Raw genomic sequence first — 24,350 nt, 5'->3', positions numbered from 1 at the left:
CCAGTGACATTTTTGTTGCAAAACATCCTAAGTCTACTGGGAACAGCAGTTTCTCATGCACAGAAGATACATTTGTAACAACGGTTAGGACATAGCATTACAGCTCATGGTTCTCACAGGAAAACTTGAATAATTATTTTGTTTAACGTTGCAATATTACATGAGGTCAGCACTGTGCGAACAAGGAACAATGAACAAGTGTGAATTTTGCTGAGACACAAAAAAACATTCACAATTTTTTTTTTAATAAATAAAACTTAACATGAGGCCCTTTCGAGTAGGCCTTTTGTTTCACAATTGCTTATGTTTATTAAAAATTGAAGAAAAACATATTATTAATTCTTCTTAATATAAATCCCTAATACATTTAAATATATGTGGGCACATTATTTTCTTTAAACAGTTATTTTTCATTAATATGTTGCACACATCATGGCTGCCACCCATGTGGGCACATTTGCCAAAACATTAAATTTCATTTTATTTGCATGGTGCAGGTTAATTCTAGGCATATCATCATTTAAATGTTTATTAGTACTATTTGTGCTCTCACAGAAGCGAAGAAGGTTCAAAGACGAATGTATATATTAAGCCCAAGAATAGGTGCCCAAAGCAAGTGTGAGCTGCACCTCAGATGGTCAGAGGAAAATTACCTTAACCGAAGCACAAGCACACCACAGAAACGCTGTGGGCTTTGAAACACATGTTTGGAGGTGCATTTGCATGAAAAGATTATACATGAACAATTGTAACTTAGAACAAACAATGTTGGCCCGAGCACAGAACATGCGCGCATTTGCTAGGGTACAAGAGCAGTAAAACAAATGTAAACACAATATGCTTACAGGTACATTTTACCACCCCACAATTACACTATATTCCATCTGACAAGAGCCAACCCCACATTACAGAACAGAAGTGTTTGCTAATTCTCCCCAGTACATGACTATTTCAGGGCTTTTACACCACATGTGGCTATAGATACCAGTCATTCCAGGATTTGAGGGTGGGGCCCCCAAACTAGTCCTCCATGGTTATAGGGCCATCTTCCCTCTCGTGATAATCCAACTCAAGTGAAAGAAATTGCTCCCAACTGCAACCAGAGTCTTGAAGCATTTTCAAGCTGGTCCATAATACTATTTGCTACAGTATTTCGGTTGAATGGGAGGGTGTTCCTACCAGATTCTGTGGCCACTTAGATAGTAGGTAGGATTTTATTCTCCATGTTAGGTCCTTAGGATATAGCAACAACAAGTAGGGCTTCATCCTCCCTCCAACTGTCCCGATTTCAGCTTCCACTCTAAGTATGCATCAACATACTATTTCATGATTCACTCTCTGCATTACATATATCATCTCAGACATCCAGATAATGGGGACAATCCGGATACTACATATATTCCACATAGCACTGCTTACTTTCCATTACAACGCCTTCCAAGAATTTGGGTAGGGTATAGAAACATTTGATACAAACTGGAAATTTCCTGGACTAACCTAAGCTTTTGCAGGGAGACACAAATATGCATGTTTTTAAGCTTGACATGAACCACAGCTTGTACGTGATGATTTAGGATTCTATTTAGGGGTCTGAAAAACAAATATCTGGTCTGTAATTAATTGAAACCACCATCAGCAAACAGACATCTGCTTAACAAAGAGTTTGCTCTTAGTTATGCGAGGTGGAAACAGACCCATAATCAAAACTTAGAAATGAAACATGGAGTGCTGTGGTAGTGCCAGGGATCATGTTTTATACTAATAACTTACATGTCCTATTGAATTACTTTAACCTATAAGGTAAAGAGTTTACCTTTTGGGGCAATACAACTGTTGCCTTTTATGTATCTGTATATGCAAGGTCATCTAAAATGTCACTGTTCTATCTGTGGAGATCCTGCTTTTAAATTTCTCTCAGTAGAGCAGACTTCCTTGCAATCATGCAAAAGGGGTTTATGATAGTGGCCATGTAGAAGGGCAAGGCTGGTATTACTCTCATAAATGTCATTGGTCTCTGATTTTCTGAAAATCTTTAACACATTCGATTCCGCTGGCAGAAAGGTGAACCACTGGCTTTTTTTTTCAGAAAGAGGCTATCGTTTTTTGGAAGGCAAATCGGTCCTGGTACTCTATAACAAGCAACTGGGAATGTTCCATAATCACTATTCCTATCTACCATCCGAAACCTTCTAGTCAGAGTTTCAAAATTCCACAGGCTCACACAACCTCTGTTTTTCATTTACTTAGGTATTGACGTAGTGTGGATGCAGAGTAGCTCTTTGCAGGGGAAGATTTTGCTCAAGGTTTAGTATTATGAGAATGAATTATTTTATATGAGACTGGAAAATAGAAACCAGGATGTCATCGGAATATGAAGTTGGGATGGTGGACTTTACTGTCATTGCTGCAGAAACTGAGATAGATTGCATGATTTTTCAAAAATCCCATGATTTGTTTTTGGTGAAGTGCCCAACCTGTAATGAGAACTCAGCCACAAACGTCTAAACTCCTCATCAAAATTCAGGGTCAATTACTACCTTTTACTGCTGCTGCCTCTTCTATAGTAATAATAATTTACAATTTTGAGGAATCTTTGGCCTACTTGGAATCCCTAGATCATAATATATGTTGCTCTTGCACTTCATATGCCCACTCCAGAGCTTCCTATGTAAACCATGCATTTAAAGCTACCATTCAAGTAGGTAACTGTTTCTAAAGTATTCTAGCCCAATTTCATAAAAACATGTAAACTGCATTCATCATCATGATGCACAATAAACATTTGTTAGAAAGAAAACATACACAAACAAAATATGACACAAGCTTACCTGGGTTGAAACGCTGACTTCCAGCTTTACAACCTCATCTATTAAACGAAGTAAACTCTGGAACTCTGGGTCCTGATAGTCAAATCGATCACCAAAACTGATGGCACAGATAACGTTTGAAACACTGCTGTTGATATGAAAGTGAGGGTCAAATGGCTGACCTAAATGAAACAACAAAATATGGGAGTCAAAATATATGTTACTCTTCACAATGTCAAAGATAAAGAAAAGTATACTGTTATCTGTTGTTACATTCAATGGAACAGGATGGCATGATGGAATTGTATGCTAAGATGCTCCATGGTGGCTTTGTTGAGATGGGGTTAACTTCTACAGCCTGGCTGGGAAGACCTTTTCTGTTTGTAGTTTGTGATGCAATGAGGTACAAGAAAAAACAGACATCTCAAATTCATTTCTGCACAAGCACAACATTATGCATAGACGTTCACAATACATTTCATGAGCATATCTTATCGACTGTTCTGGAACACGTGCTAAACTTGTGGACTTATTGGGACTCATGGGTTGGGGATCTTCAACAGCAGATGTGAGCCAGATGAGCTCTGTCACACAAGTCTAAAAATATCCTTTAAAATTCTGACTAGGCACTCTTGCCACCCTAGCACTAGCTGCCCTGAGATGCAGGGGACATAGCCCAACAGCGGCATGGTGCTTATGACGAAGCTTCAAAGATAGAGACAAGACAACGTAGCGGCAAGCCCCAGCATCCACTTTTGCAGGAACGGGCAGAGAGTAGGACCACAATGTTGGGAGGGGTCAATGGGCCAAAAGTGATCCTCGTCACCTGCACTAAGGAGCGGAGCAGCAGCTGAGTCTAGCGCTTCGAGAGCCACAAGAAGAAGCGGCAGGCAAACAGATTAAGACAGATCCAGTCTCTGTTTTCCTTCAATGTCCTGGAGGTGCCCCAGTCGAGTGATGGTGCTTCCTAAAAAGGTGAGCTCGCAGAAATGAGAGGCCCGCTCTCCATGTGGCCACTGTGCAGGCCTTCAATAGTGACTTTTGTGGGAAGTGGCGTTGTAAGGTGTGAAGAAAGCTTAGGAACAGCCCAGTCAAGTAGCTTGTAACCTGGTAATTGTCCCACCCATCCTGTGAGCTCCATTCCCACCTACATTTGAGTGGAGGGGGAAAGAGATCCTGCCCCCCTTCTTATAACAGGCCAGAGGCGGCTCCTCCATTACAGTGGAGGAGCGTCACCCCCCTGCCACCAGCAGCTGCAAAACATTTACAGGAAAACAATAATAAATTGTGTTTATTATCGTTTTCTTGTAAAGGGGAAGGGCTACAGGATGTGACGAGCACAGAGTCAGTGCGCATGTATATTTGGCCGGCCGTCTCGGAACGGCCAAACATACATGCGCGATATGCTCTCTCCAGCCCAGCAACACAGTTGCCCGGCTGGAGAGAGCATGCACAGGCTCCCAGTCTGCCTGGGAGCACCCAGCCAGGGTGCTCCCAGCCAATCCTAACGCTGCCCTGGGCAGCGCCAGGATTGGCCGCAGGGCAGCTGGGAGCCTGTGCCTGCAGAAGAGGAGCTGATGGAGTGGTGCGGTGGCGGCGATCAAGGTAAGTGTTTTCTTTTTTACTAATAAATGATCTAATTTTTAATCCCCCCCGCAACTGTAACAGGCAGCAGGACATTCAATAGTTTGAGCCACCACCCAACTGCAATGGGAAACAAGGAGATGGTGGCCCCTCTTGAAGAAGGCCTACACCTCCCTGATCGACTGGTCAACCATTCGAGGACACCCCTGTTGGATGCAGTGAAATAGCCCTTGCCATTAAGGACCTTCTTTCAGAGGTAGAGGATAGGGGGTTCTGTGATTCCTATACAGTCCCCTTGCTACTGGTATGGGCATGATGCCCTAATAGCCAATCTGGGTGGCTAGATTGGATACAGGAAATGTCCACCCCCAGGAACTGGGTAAGCTGATTCAAATAACAGCAGGAATCTAGGTGTTGCTGAGATTTCCTTATACAAAGATACTTCCTGGCAGATCCCAGATTCTGTTTAACTGCTCCTTGCCACATCCACTGATGCTCATGGTACCTCAGTTGAATGGTTGCCAGCTTGTGGTTTAGCATTATTTTTCTAAGGGAAAGATATTGCTCAATAGCAACTGACCTCCAATATTAGCAGTATTCTTGGCGTAAGCCTCTTCTCATACTTCCTACATTACTATGGGCAAAAAACCAACAGCTGGCAAACAAGGCACTTTTGTTAAATATACTTACCCAGGAGACTTCAATAAAGAACAAAACAACCTACATCAAGCTGAGACTCAGGTGTGGCCGGAGCCGTCACATGACACTGCCATGATTCTTCAAGTCATTAATTAGTTCAGGGAGACTAGTGATGCTAAAATTGGAGCTTTAGGTGCAGATGTTATGTTATTGATACTGGAACCAAGACCAGCAGCGAACAGTATTTAAGAGGTTGAGGGTCGCATCTCGGAACTAGAGGACACAGGGAAGAAACTACAACACACAGGGGGTCATTCTGACCCTGGCGGCCGGTGGCCGCCAGGGCCACCGACCACGGGAGCACCGCCAACAGGCTGGCGGTGCTCCCACGAGCATTCTGACCGCAGTGGTTCAGCCGCGGTCAGAAGCGGAAAGTCGGCGGTCTCCCGCCGACTTCCCGCTGCTCGGGGGAATCCTCCATGGCTGCGGAGCGCGCTCCGCAGCCATGGGGATTCTGACACCCCCTACCGCCATCCTGTTCCTGGCGGGTCTCCCGCCAGGAACAGGATGGCGGTAGGGGGTGCCGCGGGGCCCCTGGGGGCCCCTGCAGTGCCCATGCCAATGGCATGGGCACTGCAGGGGCCCCCGTAAGAGGGCCCCACTGTGTATTTCAGTGTCTGCAATGCAAACTGCACCCGTCGCACCCCTGCAACTACGCCGGCTCAATTCTGAGCCGGCGTCCTCGTTGCAGGGGCATTTCCTCTGGGCCGGCGGGCGCTCTTTTGGAGAGCGCCCGCCGGCCCAGAGGAAATGTCTGAATGGCCGCCGCGGTCTTTTGACCGCGGTGCGGTCATTTGGCGGCTCCCTCCAGGCGGGCGGCTCCCGCCGCCCGCCGGGCTCAGAATGAGCCCCACAGTCTGCAAATTATCAGCAACATCTACAGATCTGGCACACAAGTAGGCACAGAAGTATGAACTCATATTAATAACATATGTTTCATGTTGTTTCCTGAAGGTTGTGAGAGGTTTGTCTCAGAGAAGTTCTTTGGACCAATTTTTCAGGTCGCTGTTGCTATGAGAGACGCTTTCTGCAAGCTTCATCATTGAACATGCGCATAGAGCACTCATACAAAGACAACCCCCTGGACTCCTTCTTGCCACATGAGTGCATGCTTACTTAATTATAAGGACAGAGATGAGATCCTCCACTTTGCTCTGAAGCAGGAAATATTATTGCATGATTCTAAAAAAATAATGATCCTGCGAGTTACAGGAAACTAGTACATGTAAATTACGTATGACAATCAGGTGTATGCCAATCAAACCATGTTTAGGGGGGTGAGCACATGCACTTCAGCACTAGTTGACAGTGGTAACGTGCACAGAGTCTTAAGGCCAACAGAGCAAAAATTCAGACAAGATGGAGGCAAGCAGGCAAAAAGTTTGGGGGAAGACCACCCTAAGGCTGACAGGTATACCATTAACCAATTATTAGACTATTAAACAGAGGTTCCAGTGGTTTGTTGGGTATTGGAACAGTGTAGTTGACAGGTCCTGTGACGTACGAGGAAGAGGGATGAACTCTATGGAACACACTTCAGTAATGAAAGATTTCATGGCTGCCCTGGGATTATTGAATGTACATGTACCACCCACCTTTAAGAATGCAGTTTTATATTTTACGTGGTAGCCCCTAAAACATTTTCCATTCTATACTTTTTTCTTACGTAATTCAGAGACACATAGGGTGGCAGAAGTGCAGATTTATGGCTGGGGCCTATCTTATCATTCTACTGTGGAGCTAGCTATTGATTGATAAGGCACTGTGAGCTTAGCTAGCAATGTACAGCTGGTACAGCTGGTTTTATCAATGGAGCGACAAGGCCAGTAAAACTCTCCATTGTGTGTGTTAAAATTAACAACTCTAGGTGGGTATGGCCTGGGAGCAAGCCCGCAAGGACTTGATCCCCGATCTCCCGGCCGGCCCGACACACAAACCCTAATCCAGCTGCATCCAGCATGATTCTACACCCCTGAGTCAAGGGATGATCCTGCGAGGCCTTCGGCAATCCGGTGGTGCTACCATTCGGGCCTTGAGGTGCTGCATGGGGATGGGCAATCCGTGGGTCAGCTGAGGCCTGTGTTCCACGCAGCAGCGGGGGCCATGCCTTGCCTGTGGCCCACGGGAGGATCTCCCCTGGCACACTGACAGATGGCGACAGGAAACAAGGAAGAGGGGAGATGGCTGCGGCGGAGTTGATGCCTCTGGAGCCCGTGAGGATCAGCTCTTGGAGAGACCGCGTATTGGCGGTCAGGCCGTCCGGGCCAGAGTGATGAGGCCCCCCCCACCCCCACCCCCAGCAGCTTAGGCAATTGGCAGCACAGGGGGACGAGAATGATGGTCGGCATGGCATATAAGGCATGGGACCTGCATTGCGACAATTAGTCCAGTGGCATCACAACGTGAAGCTGCACGCACTTTAGCTATACCTCTGGACAGACCTAAAGTGCCAAAATTGCAATCCCAGCTACAGTAACTGAGAGCTAGATGGAGTGAGTGCTGACTGGCTCCCAGGAAAGTGCGCTGCGCCAGCAGGTTGGGAAGATTCCATTCCAGCAGGAAAGCTGTGGGCTCCCTCACAGCGGTGCAAGTGCACTTCTCCAGCTAGTTTGGCGACAACTCCACTTTGGGAAAGGATAAACCTACTCGGTCGCATGCATCCAACACCATCACGCAGTACACTACACCGAGGCATCCCACTCAAAGGATCACACATCAGTTGGGTAACACAGGCAATGGCGATCAACCAGCAGAACCAGAGGAACCCACAAGGGCTGAACTGCCAGCAGATATTCATGGAGACAGATGTGTGCTTCAATGCTGCACAGAGACAGTGGCAATAGACGTCAATTTATTCTGAGCGGACCTCAGGAAGGTGGCGGATAAGGTCAAGGCAGCGGAAATCCAATATCTCAGAGCTTTAGACTGAAATGAAGTCCATAAATTAACAGCTGACACAGATGCAGAAAGAGACTCTGAAATTAGAGCGCTGAGTGGAGGACGCTGAGGGCTGCTCCTGCCGCAGCAACATTCAGGTCCTGGGGTTCCTGGAAAAAGAGGAGGGGCCATCCACTGAGCATCCAGGAAAACTGAATCAAAAACGAACTGAAATCATGGGGTCTCTCAGATATCTTCGTGGTGGAGAGAGCGCACAGAGCACTGGTGCCCCCTCTGCCCTCTGGGGCACCTCACCGGGCCATAACTGCTAAACTGTTAAACTACACGGACAGAGACTGCATCCTTTGGGCAGCCAGGGAGCAGCCGGTTCTCCCGTATGAGAACAATGTGATTGCCATATACCCCGACTACACCGAACAGGTTCAAGAACAGCAAAAATCATTTGCAGTGGTGAAACAAAAGCTGCGTGCCATGCACCAGCGCTATATGATATTATATCCAGCTAGGCTCAAATTAATCTTCCAAGAGAAGGCACACTTTTTTGATGACCTACAGGACGTCTGGAAATTGCTGGAATTGCGGGGGAGTGCCCATGGTCTACCTGATACTTGGCACATGCTCAGCGTGCGGCTCCTTAATCTGGAGGCCTCCGATGGGGAATCCACTGCAGATAGTACGGAAGATGACTCTGACTAGGTACGGCTTAGGAATGCAAGGGCCACTATGGTCACAACATGGGGCTAGCCATGACAGATAAATACTGTTTTGCGGGGAGTGTCATCCCCTAATGATGCAGTTTGTATTGTGCGAGTTGGATATCTCTTCCCTGGGACTTATGATGTGTAGACCTACTGATACACAAGTATGTATACTGAAGTACTGTACGTAGCTGCGTGTGTTTTGTTTGGTTATTTATTAAAACACTGAAAAATAAAGTTTATAAAAAAGTTTTTAACAATTCTATGAATAGGTTACACATTGTGCCAATGATGATGTCTCAATAATCAAGGAGGACACAGAAAAGTCATTATTATGCTTAATTGTATTCCCTAAATAAAAGGCAACCCGGGGAGACATTAAAGAATTTTCTGCCAGTTGCAGTCTGGTACAACACCAAGTCTTAATGGACTTAAGATCTAGGCCCCCAAAGTTGTAGATTAATTTTGGGATGTGATAAAGGAATCATTACAGATAGGGAAATTACCACCAGACTTGTGTATGGCTGAGATAGTGAGTATTCACAAACAGGACCGCACCTGAACCTCTGCAAATCCTACCACTCAATTTCACTCTTTAATGTCGAAGTCAAAATAGTTACAAAGACCCTCAACAAACCGTCTTTCCTTAGTCCGGCTGGACCAGTCCAGGTTTATGTCAGAAACTCTATTAAAGCCCTTCCAAGAACATGATAACTTACACCGTAGCCAATTTACCTGCTTTTTGCAGTTGCAACTTGTGATTACTCCCTATATCTGGGAATTGGATGATCTACCTGATGTTAGGCTCCTAGAGATAACACTACTGTCAGGAGAGTTATAAAATTACTCAAGTAAATCAGTCTCTAGTAAGCAACCCAGGCAATGCTTTTCACACTTTGCGTAAGGAATGTGAACAGGATTTGGGCCCTCTTTCTGATGAGGGCTGGGGGAAGCTAGGGTGTCCCCTGAGGAATCAGGCACCATGTTGAAGTACTGACTGATCCAACTTAACTACCTGCATAGAATATTCCTTACTATAGACAAGCTATAAAAGAATGGTGTGGGGGGCTCCCCGATGCATCTTAGTTGCACCTCTTAGGTTGGGACCTATTGCACACGATGAGGGATGCAGTGCAATTATCTCCTACTAAGAGGAAGTCTTCACCTTGTTGGGCTCAGTGTTGGGCTGGAGCTTGTCAGCAGAACCCAATCTTACCATTGTACATGTTAACATAGATCTAGATACTAACAGATACAAGGTGGCTTTATTGTGGTTGGTCCTCCTGGTGGCGAAAGGGGAATTGCTCACTGGTGGACAAAGCAACTCTCCTTCAGTGGAGAAATGGATGATGGGTCTTGAACAATGCGTGATTGAGGGAAAACCTATATATTTGCCAGAAGGTGCCCACAAAATATTACAACATTTTTAAGATATAGTGTCTGTATCAAGGCACTTTGATAGATCCATTTGGGCCTGTGATTGCAACAGTGGATGAGGAAATTTATGGGCACAGAACTCCAAAACAGAAAGTGATATGCAGGACTGAATTAATAAATACTTTGACTCTCCGGTTTGATTTTGGGGGGGAGAACATTGATGACCCATTGGTTTTTATGTCTTTCCTTGTATTTGTTTGTTTGTATAATTGATGCAAACTCAATAAAAATGTATTAGAAAAACCTGTGGACTGACTGAGGAGTATTTTTTGAGCCAAGGGACTTTGAAAGGTCTTGTGGGCAAAACTGGTAAGGTTACCCCAAGTCATGTTATTCCAGATCATGTGTAGATCCTCCTACTATGGCTCATCTACTACTTCTAAGTTGGTAGGGATGCCTATTGGTGAGCAGATACTGCATGTAAGGCTAGGCTGCATATGAGCCAGCTACTAACATAACTAGGCAATTTAGGATGTATGAAAGGATTTCTGTTGTAGGATAATGTGTGTTGTGTCTTAATGATATGCATGTGTATATTTGCTGCTATAGGAAATTATAATTTATACCTTTGAGACACTGACATTTTAGAGCAATCCAAGTTGTTTTACTCCAAGATACACAAGTGGTTATACAAAATAAAGAACAACTTCTAGGGACCCATGCTGGGACATCTTTCTCAAGTAGGATTATGGCAGCACAATATACTGAAATTGCCCTTGAAAGATCACAGGAGGCATATGTTTTGTGCACAGCATTCTTGCACCCTTTAAAATACTTACTTTTAAAATAAAAAATAAAAGGGGATTCTGACTTGCCAATAAATATCTTAATGCAAATGCAGGAGTGTGCTCAATAAGAGATGCAATAAAATCATGGGCTTCAAATCTACTCAACCTCATAAATGTACACTTTTTATTATTGACCTAAACACACTGCTTCCTATAGGTTCTTATTTCATCCAACCATAGAGTCTTTATTTTAATTTATACCACAGAAAGCTCTTTGTTTTTTAATATTATTTTCCTATAAATACTAGCACTCCTGGGATAAAGATCCTTTCCCACTGTCTGCAAGTCACCCACTTAGTCTGCTTCACAACACAATGTACTTGCTATGGGAACATAAGCCTTCAAGCTCATCTCTCTATCAATACCTAGCTCTCTAAATGGTTCACATCACTTTAAAAGGTCAAGTGTGAGGAGGATTATTTATTACATTCTGTGTACCCATGGACATAAACCATCCATGGGACTGATCTTCCCTATCATTCAGCGCTCCAAAAGAAGTATTAAGTTTAAGGGTATCTTTAAGGCCATATGCCATTTAGATTTGTCTACCATTGTATTGACATTTTCCCCCTGATGTGGCTCAGTCCCCATGGTGGAAGCAGCTTAGGGGGAACAAACAGCAAAGGCAAGTACTCCATGTCATGCAAGTCGGAAAGACCTGTAGGCATGCATGTGGTTTCTTGAGACATACCCCTAAAACAGGATCTGTTTTTGGGAAACCGAGTTTAATTCCAGTGCTCTGGGAGCAATTGTGGATCTTTTCTATCCAAGACCGGCATTGTTTAGAAGGAGAACTCAGACAGTAAAAATAGTAGCAGGCATGACTAAAGAATATCCTTAAATAGGACAGATAAGAGTTCTAGTTAGTTTCAGGTCAGCACAACGTTTTTCCCAGAGGGGTCTCTGCCGTCTCCAAATGAGATGGTGAAAGTGAGAGGAGAACTGACAGGACATCTTCCAATATCTGCGAGTAAACTCTAGTGACTATTATCATGCAATGCATTTACCATAATACATCTGGAAAAGAATATGCTGGTATGCATGGAAGAGTGCTCCCCCTCCTTCTTAGACTAACATGGCATATGACACATCACATGCCTTCCCAACTTATGAGGGCCACTGGCAAATATAAAGTAGTGTTGTCTCTCATTTACCTGGATTCCTGATGACTCTAGCTTCTCTTCCAGCTTCATTTCCCTCCATATTGATGAGGTTTTTTGATGCTGCAGAGCAGCTCCCTCCAGTGCATCAGCTTCAGCTCTGGTACATATCTTAAACCTGTACCAAGGCTCTCACAAAACTGTCTGGCACGTAGATCCTGTATACAGTGTTTTTTTGTCTTGGAACCGTTTTTGAAGCCTTCAACTGTACGAGTGTGCACAGACTGGATTCACCTTCTGTATGATTTGCTGTGAGATCTTGTGTTGGCAAGAAATGGACAATTAGCCAGGGCTTTGTTGACGTACGATATTAGTACCTGATACTGGCTTACAAACTAAGAATTTTATGAACCATTCTGGTGTCATGCTTTGAATTTAGCTGTTCTAATATTGTGGATTCGATAGATTGAGGTGGAATATTGTTAGAAATGCCCATCTTTGTGTGTGGTATTTTCAATGGATGTTTGCTTTTTATAGCTGAAACTGTTTGTGTTGGCTTTAGGACTCTGTCCACTTTACCCCGCTAGCCAGGGGTAAAGTGGGCAAGCGTTTCCCTTCGAACATGATAAAATTGGCATACACATGATTGCCACATTTAATTTACTTATGAGTCCCTAATATATGGTACTGTCTTTACACAGGGCTAGTAAATTAAATGCCACTTGTGGGCTACTGTACTCATTGAGCCACCCACTAATGAAACACTATATAACAGGACTCTGGCCAACCATTGCAGCCTGTAGAGCAGTGTGAAACCACCATTTCGACTTGACTATATAACCCCTTTTTGCCAACTCTACGCCTTCTATTTCAACACTTATAAGTCACCCCTAAAATATGCTCTAAATGCTCATGTTCCAGGGTGCATTGTATTTAAAAAGTAGCACATGTTTTTTAATGTTTAACAAGTCCTGGCAGTGAAAAATCTCCAAAGTCGTTTTTCACAGTGGCAAGGCTGGCTTCCCCTAAAATAACCCTGGTTTACCTTAATACATTTAAATTCAGTTAGGGAAAAGGCAGGAAAATATTTCTTACACTCATTTTAATTGCATTTTAAAGTTTTCATTAATTATACAGTCAGATTTTCAATGGCTATTTTGGAAATTAAATTTTTAGACAGTTGGCATTTGTCTGTCTAAATTTTCTGGGCCTTTCTGTGAGTAACGTGCTGTCTTGGACTATTGATGGCTCCTCCACTGGGAAATGTGTACGGGAGCCAGACAGTGGACAAAGGGCCTGGGTGTAGATGGGTGTGTGACTTCCTTACAGGATGGCTGTGGAGAAGCAGGACGCAGCCCTGATTATACTTCAAAGTGACCTGCCCGAACACACACAAAGAGACCTAACACCAAGCCTTCCTATGCCTTAGTTTCACTAGCCAAGTTGGAGCCAAAACCAAAGAAGAGGGCAGAACTGACCAGAACTATTTTTGGAGGGTAGGTAAAGAATTGCCCCCCTCCCCCTTGCACCCAGGACTCTAGAAGTGACTCCAAGGATTAGGTGACTGACCTTGTGTGTGAGCTACAGGTACACAACAAGGGACGCAACAAGCTTCCAGAGGCTATCTTCTGCAACTTTCCTTCTTTTCCTGCTGACCAGCTTCAGCTGGAACTGCCCTGTGTCTTGCTACTGATCTAAGCAACAGCCAATGACGTAGAATCGTAGAAAATCAACTTTCTAGTTTGCCCTGATGAACAGATCTCGGCTTGCAGAAACATTTCTGAGTCTGAACATAGAGGGTTTTACTGCAACACTGTCAAAGACACGTTCTTGGGCCCAAACTATGCCCGCTCAGACCTTTACAGTCGTAGACATCAAGAACTCTGTGCTTCCCACTTGATTCGAGCCCCCAACAGAGGTCCTGCTCTGCAGCTGGTACAGTCGCTGAACCCCTCTATGGATTCAGCATCCAGCCTGGCCTGCTGACAACCCCGTCGACAAGGACTTTTCTAAAAAAAAGTTCTCAAGTGAGGAGGAGGCTGGCCCTCTATGTATAGTTTGCAAAGCTAGGCATACTGTGCAGGGGGTCCAGGCAACAACTCGCTGGTTTCCTGAGGCAAAAATCAGATCACCTAATTCTCCAATTTTTGAGGTAGCTGGTCGAGCAGTTGGGTTCATCCAGGAGATGTGTTAAGCATTTGTTGTACTCACAGTATCACTCATGCACCACACACACTCTATGAATAACTCAAGACCAGAATATATAACAATACTTCAGACTAATATATCATTTTTAAGACCCAAATTGTTAAGGTACTTTAAGTACTTTTTGAGATATGACTTTTCAAAGTTTTAATAAAGTCAGTCTTTCTGTGCGTAATTACGCAGCATAGGAATCAATAGGCAGTCACTTTTTAAAAAATGCATTAAAAATCGCGCAGTTGGGTTATCACTCTCTCTTCTCTTCTTTGCAGGATGGTCAAAGCAGTCGGTGGGCACACTGTGCCAGCTGGAGAGCTTCGGCGACTTCTGGTTCCGGCAGAAGCAGAGCTGGAAAGTCTCTTGGCACAGGCACAGGGCCATTTGGAGGGGCTACCTGGAAAAGGAGCTGCCTTGCAGATTTAAAGGTGGTGCTGCAGGGTCCCCTTGGACTGTTGAGGTCGCAAGGGGAGGGGAACCAGGGCAAACAGCTGGCTCCACGATGCACGTCTCTAGGTGCCCGGATGCATTGCGAGTTGTAGGTCTTGGAGGCTGTGCGCAATGGAACCCTTTGGAGCTGGAGGTAAGTCTTCTTCCGGGGGCCCTGCGGGACAATAAAGGCATCACAACAGATTTAGGGAAAGAGCTCTGGTTGAAGGTCGAGGGTGTTCCTGAAGTCCCTCAACTGGGGCTTCCTCCTGGTCCAGTTGCAGCTGTTGGAGAGCTGTTTTTGCTGGTGTCGGATGTGCACTGACCAGTGCCTGGGGTATTGGCACAACTTGGCCATGGGATATCGCAGTGCCACCAAAGTTGGCACACTTGTAGGTCTTGTCCGGGCTGTCATTGGTGTGTCCTTGGGTCCAGCTGTGACTTCCGGTAGCGGTGATATTGGCCGGTCGGTGAAGTGACCTTCACCGGTTTCCTGGTTCTTTGCAGGTTTCTTGAGTGCTGCCTCCACTCAGGAGGGAGATCATAGGCGTTAGTGAAGCCTGGAGATCCCCTGGGTCTTTTGAGGTTGGTCCAGTGGTCAGGTCCTCTGCAGAGGCAATTGTCAGGACTCTGGTGCAGCAAGCAGGGGTCTTAGAGCCTCTTCTAGTGCAGCAGGTCCTCTGTTCTCGTGCTGTCGGGTTCTTTGGTGCTGTCTTCTTTTCTTCCTGATGAATCTGAGTTCTTGGTCTAGGAGAGCCCACTAAATACTGAAGTTAGTGGGCGTTTTAGGGGGAACCTGGTAGAGTCCAATGGGACAATTACCCTTGGGTGGCTACAACCACTACAGTGATCACTTCCTGTGGGAAGGGTCACTACCCTAAACCTCATTGGCTATTTTCCTGCCATTCAACATGGAGGAAAATGAAATGGGGGAGTCCACTTCGCCTGCAAGCCCCTAGGGATGGTGCATGGTCATTGAGACCCCTCCTCCTACCCTTAGTGTGGTGTCCCGCCTTTGCTCCCGCCAAAATTGGGGGTTGAGAAAGGGGAGGCCATCTCCTGCTAGCAGCAGGCCTGGGGCTCGAGTTTCAAGGGCAGTAGCCCTTTGAAGCTCACCACCAGGAGAAGGCACATTCCTGAGGGAAGGGTTGTCTCACAAACCAGAGATACAGGGCTCTCCCCCAGGGTTTGTGTATTGGTTGTCTGGAGGTGGCATGATGAATGTAACCAGTCAGCAACCATTCCAGTTAGGTTAGCTTTTGCAGGGGGCACCTCTAAGGTGACCCCCGGGTACATTTAGGGATAAATCCAATACTGGCACCAGTTTGGATTTATCATCCTGAGTTGTTTGATAACAAACAACACATGGTACAGAGTGGCCATCATGTAGTTGGGGAACTTGCGTTAAACCAGTGTCCAGCACATGCATGTAAAATGGCTGCTCTGTTCACTCACTATGTCCCAGGTTTGGTAAGGACACAGTGGGGGCATATTGCTCATGCACCTATGCCCTAACTTATAGAATGATGCACCCTGCCTTAGGGCTGGAAGGCTTGCTAGAGGAGTGACTTACCCATAACATACGCAATGAAGGGTGGGAAGGGCACACAAGGAGTGTGCCATGTTGAGTTTGTCTTTTTAGGTTTGCCCTAGAACACTCAGCCTGCAATGCCAGTGCTGGGTGCTTATGGGTGCAGGGCCCTGGGGGGTGGAACAATCAGTGTTGCTGCCCTCAGGGGCCTACCCCTAATATCCAATGCCCTGGGAACAGGTGTACCCATTTACTAGGGACTTACAGTGACATTTAAGAGAGTATCCAATTGTGCCAAGCATCACAAAAGATTTAGGGAAAGAGCTCTGGGCCAGGGAGCCTGGTTATCAGGGGGCCTGGGCACTACAACTTCTAGGACACATCAACATCAGGCAAAAGGTGGGGGGGCTAACCATGCAAAAAGAGGCCTCTTCTCACACTACCCCACCCCAAATGAAAGTGGATGAGACTACCCTTTCCCTAGTGAGTCTTCACCTTCTAAGTCGAAGAACCTGGAGAGGCCATTTGCATTGGCATGGACAGTCCCAGGTCTGTGTTCCACTTTAAAGTCCATCCCCTGTAGGGAAATGGACCACCTAAGCCAGTGGTTCCCAACCTGTGGTCCGGGGACCCCTGGGGGTCCGTGAAGCCATCTCAGGGGGTCCGCGAGAGCCTAGAAAATGAAAAGGTTTTAACAAATATTGACAAATTAGGTCCCCAGCTTTCAGTAATAACTCAGGCGGGGGTCCCGGATTCCCATGATGATTCAGTGGGGGTCCCTGGGTTCCATTAATGTTAAAGTGGGGGTCCACAGAAATCAAAAGGTTGGGAACCACTGACCTAAGCAGTTTGGGGTTCTCACCTTTTATCTGTTGTAGCCATCTGAGAGGCCTGTGGTCAGTCTGAACAGTGAAGTGAGAGCCAAACAAGTATGGCCTCAACTTCTTCAAGGCCCAAACCACAGCAAAGGCTTCCCTCTCTAGGGCACTCCATTTTTGTTCCCTAGGGAGTAGCTTGTTGCTAATTAAAGCAACAGGCTGGTCATGTCCATCATCATTCCTTTGGGAAGGACCGCTCCTATCACTATTTCTGAAGCATCCAGCTGGACTATGAATTCCCTGGAGTAGTCTGGTGCTTGAAGGACTGGAGCAGAGCACATAGCTTCCTTCAGAATGTCAAAGGCCTTTTGACAACTCGCTGTCCAGTTGATTTTTCTGGGGATCTTCTTGGAGGTAAGCTCTGTGAGGGGGGCAACTATTGTGCCATAATCCTTCACAAACCTCCTGTAATATCCAATTAAGCCAAGGAATGCCCTGACTTGGGTCTGCATTGTGGGAGCTTCCCAAGTCAGAACAGCCTGAATCTTGGGTTTGAAGGGTTGCACTTGGCCTCCACCAACCATGTGGCCCAAGTAAACACCTTTTCCCTGCCGTATCTGGCACTTACTGGCCTTGATAGTGAGGCCTGCCTTTTGCAGGGCCTTAAGGACCTTTCCAAGGTGATCCTACCAGGTGGAACTATAGACAGCTATATCATCTAACTAAGCTGCACTAAAGGTTTCCAGTCTAGCAAGGACTTGGTTCACCAACCTCTGGAAGGTGGCAGGTGCATTCTTTAGTCCGAAGGGCATTACAGTGAACTGATAATGCCCACTAGGAATAGAAAATGCTGACCTCTCTTTCGCTCATGGGGTCAGACCAACCTGCCAGTACCCTGATGTTAAATCAAAAGTATTCAGATACTTGGCTGCCCCTATCTGACAATGAGCTCATCAGCTCTTGGAATTGGGTGTGCATCAGTTTTGGTTACTGAGTTGAGGCCCCTGTAATCCACAAAAAAACTAATTTCTTTCTTGTCACCCTTGGAGTGAGGTTTGGGGACTAACACTACTGGGCTGGCCCAGGGGCTCTCTGAGGGTTCAATGACACCCCAATCCAACATTTTCTTTACTTCAACTTCTATGCTTTCTCTGACATGGTCAGACTGTCTGTACATTTTGTTCTTGACAGGGAGGCTATCACAAATGTCCACATCATGAGAACACCAGTTCGTCTTCCCAGGGGTCAGAGAAAATAGCCCAGCATACTGGTTGAGGACTTGCCTGCAATCAGTCTGCTATTGGTCTGAGAGGGTATCTGACAAGACCACTCCATCTACAGATCCATCTTGGGGGTTGCTAGAGAGGAGATCAGGGAGAGGCTCACTCTCATCCTCCTGTCCCTCATCTGTAGCCATAAGCATGGTCACATCAGCTCTGTCATAAAAGGGTTTTAGGTGGTTGACATGTATGATTCTTTTGGGGTTCTTGCAACTGCCCAGGTCCACTAGGGAGTTTGAAGCCTACCTGAACTTTATCCTGTACTCTTCAGTTGTAAATCCAAAGCCCTCAGTTAGGGTACCGTCCATGAGGTCACAGGATTTAGAATCTGCCTCATTCAGTGTCAGGAGCCTATCCCTGCACTTTCCTGAGAATAACTCCCACATCAATGTGCCCCAGTATTTCTTTTCAATTTGCCACCCAATGCAGGCTCTTTCAAAGGCAGAAAACCATTTCACTATATCATCCCCTTCAGTGAAGGGAGGAAAACTCCTTTCGGGAGTTTGATGTTGAAAGCTTTTTCTTTCAATGCTTATATGCTGCCACCAGAGATGGGCGCCAAGCCCAACTCTTTCTTTTGCTTCTCTATCTCCAAAAGCTGACTCTCTAAAGCCAATTTTTGTGTCAGCCTCGCAAGATCCAGGTATGTGTCTGTGGTTGGGTGCTCTAGAGCTTCTGAGGGAAGAGGAGCTACCCTCATCCCCATTTTCCACAGAATCTTCATCCTCGACAGATGCATCATCTTCATCCTCACCTGGGAGATTGTCTCTTTCATGCTGGGCCACCAGAAACCTTAGTTTCTCTGTTTTAGGGCTTTTACCAGTATGAATCTTGTTCAGCTTGCAGAGGTTCCTTAATTGGTCACAGCTATATGTCTCATAAGGCGCCAGGTTGAGCTCTTGGGTTCTAGCCTCTGCTTCTGACATTTTTATCTTACTAAAGTTGGGACGTTTTTAGAATTTAGAATTCCCCTTTTTGGATAACCAACTAAAGCAAGGATTTTAAAACTTTTTCTAGAGTTGTAGGGACCTAACCAGGGCCCTAACAATTATTTTAAAAATTTGTAAAAAAATTGTTAGTCAATTAGAAAATCAAATATAATGATCTAAAGATGATTTAAAGAGTTATTTGTGTGTTCACACAATTGGGAAAGTGGTATCAGCAAATGCAAAGTCTTTATCCCACTGTTGACCCACCAAATGTAGGAGGCTGGCTCTCTATGTAGTGTGCAAAGCCAGGCACACTGTGCAGGGTGTACAGGCAACCACATTTTGGTTTCCAGAGGCAAAAATCAAATCACCTAATGCTCCAATTTTTGAGGTAGTTGATCAAGCAGTTAGGTTAATCCAGGAGATGTGCTAAGAATTTGTTGTGCTCACAGTATCAATCATGCACCACACACACTCAATGAAAAACTTGAGACCAGAATGTATACAAATACTTCAGACTTTTATATAATTTTTAAGACCAAAATTGTTAAGATACTTTAAGTACTTTTTGAGATATGACTTTTCAAGGGTTTAATAAAGTTAGTCTCTCTGTGCGTAATTATGCACCATAGGAATCAATAGGCAGTCACTTTTAAAAAAAATGCATTCAAAATCGTACAGTTGGGTTACCACTCTCTTCTTTTGCAGGATGGTCAAAGCAGTGGGTGGGCACACTGTGCCAGCTGGAGAGCCTCGGGCGGCTCCCGGTTCTGGCAGGAGCAGAGCTCTAAAGTCTCTTGGCACAGGCACAGGGCCACTTGGAGGGGCCACCTGGAAAAGGAGGTGGTTTGCAGATTTAAAGGTGGTGCTGCAGGGTCCCCTTGGGCTGTTGAGGTCGCAAGCGGGTAGGGATCCAGGGCACACAGCTGGTTCCATGATGCAGCGCTCTGGGTGGCCGGATACAGGGCGAGTTGGAGGTCTTGGAGGCTGTGCGCAATGGAACCCTCTGGAGCTGGAGGTAAGTCTTCTTCCGGGGGCGTTGCAGGATGACAAGGGAACTCTGTTGGGAGATCCAGGGTGTTCCTGAAGTCCCTCAACTGGGGCTTCCTCCTGGTCCAGTTGCAGCTCAGGGAGAGCTGTTTTTGCTGTTATCCGACGTGCACTGACCAGTACTTGGGGTATTGCCACAACTCGGCCACGAGATGGCACAGTGCCACCAAAGTTGCCAAACTTTTTGGTCTCATCTGAGCTGTCGTTGGTGTGTCGCCGAGTCTGGCTGCGACTTCCGGTTGAGAGGATATCGGACGGTTGGTGAAGTGACCCTTACCGGTTTGCTGATTCTTTGCAGGTTTCTTTGATTTCTTGAGTGCTGCCTCCACTCAGGAGAGAGATCACTGGCTATTGGCAAAGCCTGGAGGTCCTCTGGGTCTTTTGAGGTCGGTTCAGTGGTCAGCTCCTCTGCAGCGGTGGTTGTTGGGACTATGGTGCAGTAAGCAGGGGTCTTGGAGGCTCTTCTGTTGCAGCAGGTCCTCTGTTCTCGTGCTGTCGGCTTCCTTGGTGCTGTCTTCTTTTCTTCCTGATGAATCTGAATTCTTGGTCTAGGAGATCCCACTAAATACTGAATTTAGTGGGTGTTTTATGAGGAAGTATCCAATGGGACATTTACTCTTGCATGGCTACACCCACTACAGTGACAACTTCCTGTGGGAAGGGTCACTACCCTAAACCTCATTGGCTTTTTTCCTGTCATCCAACATGGAGGAAAATTACATGGGGGTTCCACTTGGCCTGCAAGCCCCTGAGGGTGGTGCATGCTCAGTGAGACCTCCTCCTCCTACCCTTTTTGTGGTTATCCTGCCTTTGCTCCCAACAAAAGTGAGGGTTGAGAAAGGGGGAAGCCATCTGCTGCTAGCAGCAGGCCTGGGGGCTCGAGTTTCAAGGGCAGTAGCCCTTTGTAGCTCACCACCAGGGGAAGGCACATTCCTGAGGGGGGGGGGGGTGTTAGCTCCTCCACCCAGAAAAGGCATTGCCTCACAAACCAGAGAGACAGGGCTCTCCCCCAGGGTTTATGTATTGGCTGTCTGGAGGTGGCATATTGGATGTGACGAGTCAGCAACCATGCCAGGTAGATTAGCCTTTTCAGGGGCACCTATAAGGTGACCCCTGGGTATATTTAGGGATAAATCCAATACTGGCACCAGTTAGAATTTATCATCCTTAGCCGTTTGATACCAAACAACCCAGGGTGCAGAGTGGCCATCGGGTAGCCGGGGAACTCGTGTTAAACCAGTGTCCAGCACGTGCATGTAAAATGGCTGCTCTGTTCACTCACTATGTCCCTGGTTTGGTAAGGACACAGTGGGAGCATATTGCTCATGCATCTATGCCCTCACATATAGTATGGTGCACCCTGCCTTAGGGCTGGAAGGCTTGCTAGAGGGATGACCTACTCATAACATATGCAGTGTATGGTGGATAGGGCACACAGGAAGTGTGCCATGTCGAGTTTGTCTTTTTATGTTTTCCCCAGAACACGCACCCTGCAATGGCAGTGGTAGGTGCATCTGGGTGAAGGACCCTAGGGGAGGCACAATCTGTGTTGCTGCCCTCAGGGGCCTACGCCTAATATCCCATGCCCTGGGTACAGGTGTACCCATTTACTAGGGAATTACAGTGACATTTAAGAGTGTATCCAATTGTGCCAAGCATCACAACAGATTTAGGGAAAGAGCTCTGGCCCAGGGAACCTGGTTAGAAGGGGCCCTGAGCACTGCAGCGTCTAGGACACATCAACATCAGGCAAAAAGTGGGGGACTAACGATGCAAAAAGGGGCCTCTTCTCACAAAGTGCAGAGGGAAACTTTCCCCTGGGATGAACCTGGCCCCTGTTTCCAATCAACATTCCATCATGGTCGGCTTTACTTTTGGCTTGACCCAGTCTAGCACGACTAGATAACTGCGGTTGGCACCTTAGGCTTTTTTGGCACTATTTTCAATTTTAATTATAAAAATTCATATTTCAATCTCTACTTGTTAGATTTTTGCTGTTTAGGTTTCATTGTATTTATTACAATATTCCCTATTTTTCTAAATTGGTTTGTGATTTTTCTTGTATTATGTTTTCTTGTTACTAATGTTTGAGCATTACAAACACACTTTACATACTACCTTTAAGTTAAGCTTGACTGCTTTGTGCCAAGCTAGCAGGGGTTCATTCACTGAAATTTGTTGTTCATCCTGACAAGAACTGTGGTTATTTCCTGAAAACAGCTCTTACCCACTGCAACAAATAACCTCATATCTTACAGTGGTGGCAGTGGTGGGATTCAGAATTTATGTTTTTTCATTCCCACTCAGTGAAAACCAAAAATCCTTGAATCCTTTTATCCTTGTTATTTTTACATTCTCCTTTATGTTAATTGGCCATTTATTATGCCTTTTTTTCTCAATTCTTCTCTTCTCACATTTTATGCACCTGTGACATTTAGCTAACATGGAGGGAGAGCTTAACAAAATTGAGGGCCTCTCAGTGGCAGAACTGAGGAAGGTCTGTAATGAGAGGAGGCTAACCTTGAGGAAGAGGGACACAAAGATAGACTTTCAAATAGTCCTCAGAGCCTTTGAGGAGGTTCACAGGATCCAAAATGCAACAGAAGAGCAGGAGGGTGATGACCCTGAAAACGGAGAGGTTGATGGGGAAGACTAAAGAGCTAAAGGAGAAATTAAAGGCCAAATAGCTTTCAGTGTCTAGCAACAATGGTGCCATCAATCATTCAGTGTCAAAAGGAGACAAGAGGATCCACATATCCAAGGACATAGTGCCTACCTTTGTCGTGGGGAATGACATAGATAGGTGGCTTGAAACCTACAAAGTATCTATCAATATGCATCGGGTCCCTGAGGAGGATCGGGGGGTCAGTCACTGAAGGCATATGGCCACTGACAGGAGGGATTGTCTGCTTACCCCTGAACCCTGAGAAATACAGGTTAAATTTCAGGGACAGTCGGAAGTTCTCAACCCAATCATGGGCAGATTTTTCTGTATGATTGTGTTAAGGGCAGTAATGTGAGTAATCATGATGAGCTGTATTGTCTTTTCCTAAAAGAGCACATGTTTAGTAATTATTTTTCAGAGCTACACCAATACATTCCAAGCTCACTGAATCCAGTGAGCCTGCCAAAGAAGCAGACCTCTGGCTCAGCAACACAATAACTCACCTGGAGGGGACCCAGGAAAGGTGGACAGGTCATCCCCAGCTGGACGAGGGGGGAAACACAAGTTCTCAAAAGGCTCCAAAAAGGTTTCCAGGGAAGAGAATCTCAGTCCAACACTGACCGGAAGAATGGTGGATTTTATCAGAAGAACCCAGAGGGTCCCTTCCAGCTCCAGTATTATGAGCATTACCAATATGGGCACTCAGAAGGGGATACCATATGTTCCTACAGGAAGTAGCCCCTCAGTGCTAGGCCCACCTTACAGTTTGCAAGATAAGTGCTTAGGGAAACGACTGTCCCAGTCAGAGTTGTGGGGAGTACAGAGGTTCTCCTAGTTTCTTAGCGTGACAGAGAGATGCTGCCAAAGGTTCATATGCCTAATAATACTAAAGAGTACACGTAGTGGCTCACCATTCATTGGCAGAGGATAGAGGCTCTGAGAGACACAGGAGCCAGTATGACTACTGTTAGCTATCAACTGGTGTCCTCAAAGCAGGTAGTCTCAAATGTAGTCCACCAGGTTGTGACAGAAGACCACCGGCTCTGGTTCCCTGTGAATGGGGGCTGAGGGACTCAGGTTCCTTAAAGGTAGCTGGGGGTGCCTGTTGACTGTCTGTAAGGAAATCAACTGGAGCACACCATCTGGAAAGAGTTGAGCTCAGATCCCACTAAAGATGCTGGGGTTGCCTGAATGGGTGAGCCTTACCACGTGGTCGACGGCAGCCCGACATTGGAGTGAAAATGCCCATAAGCCTGGAAAAGTGCCAAGCTATTCATCAAGAAGAGGAAGGGCAAGGGGCATAGGTAACTCACTGCACAAAATCCTACAATCTGGGAGGAAGCTGATCCTGGCCACATAGTGTGGATGTGGGAGCCTGTGGAGCAAGTAAGCCGGGCCCCATGAGGTCAAAGGACGGACGTTGGGAGAGAGGTCACCT

General features: G+C 46.0%; 1 protein-coding gene across 2 annotated transcripts in view; it reads right to left on the bottom strand.

Annotated features, from left to right (window-relative positions):
* Window positions 1-24,350, bottom strand: part of LOC138293368 (cytochrome P450 2J2-like) — a 271,463-nt gene that overhangs the window by 118,830 nt on the left and 128,283 nt on the right. For both annotated transcript variants that reach the window (XM_069232563.1, XM_069232564.1), the window contains exon 4: window positions 2,829-2,989. In XM_069232563.1, coding sequence (XP_069088664.1) covers window positions 2,829-2,989 — 161 coding nt within the window. The remainder of the gene's footprint in view (window positions 1-2,828; window positions 2,990-24,350) is intronic.

The sequence above is a fragment of the Pleurodeles waltl genome, chromosome 4_2, assembly GCF_031143425.1.
Source record: "Pleurodeles waltl isolate 20211129_DDA chromosome 4_2, aPleWal1.hap1.20221129, whole genome shotgun sequence".
NCBI lineage: Eukaryota > Metazoa > Chordata > Amphibia > Caudata > Salamandridae > Pleurodeles > Pleurodeles waltl.
This window is presented reverse-complemented; position numbering and strand designations above follow the sequence as displayed.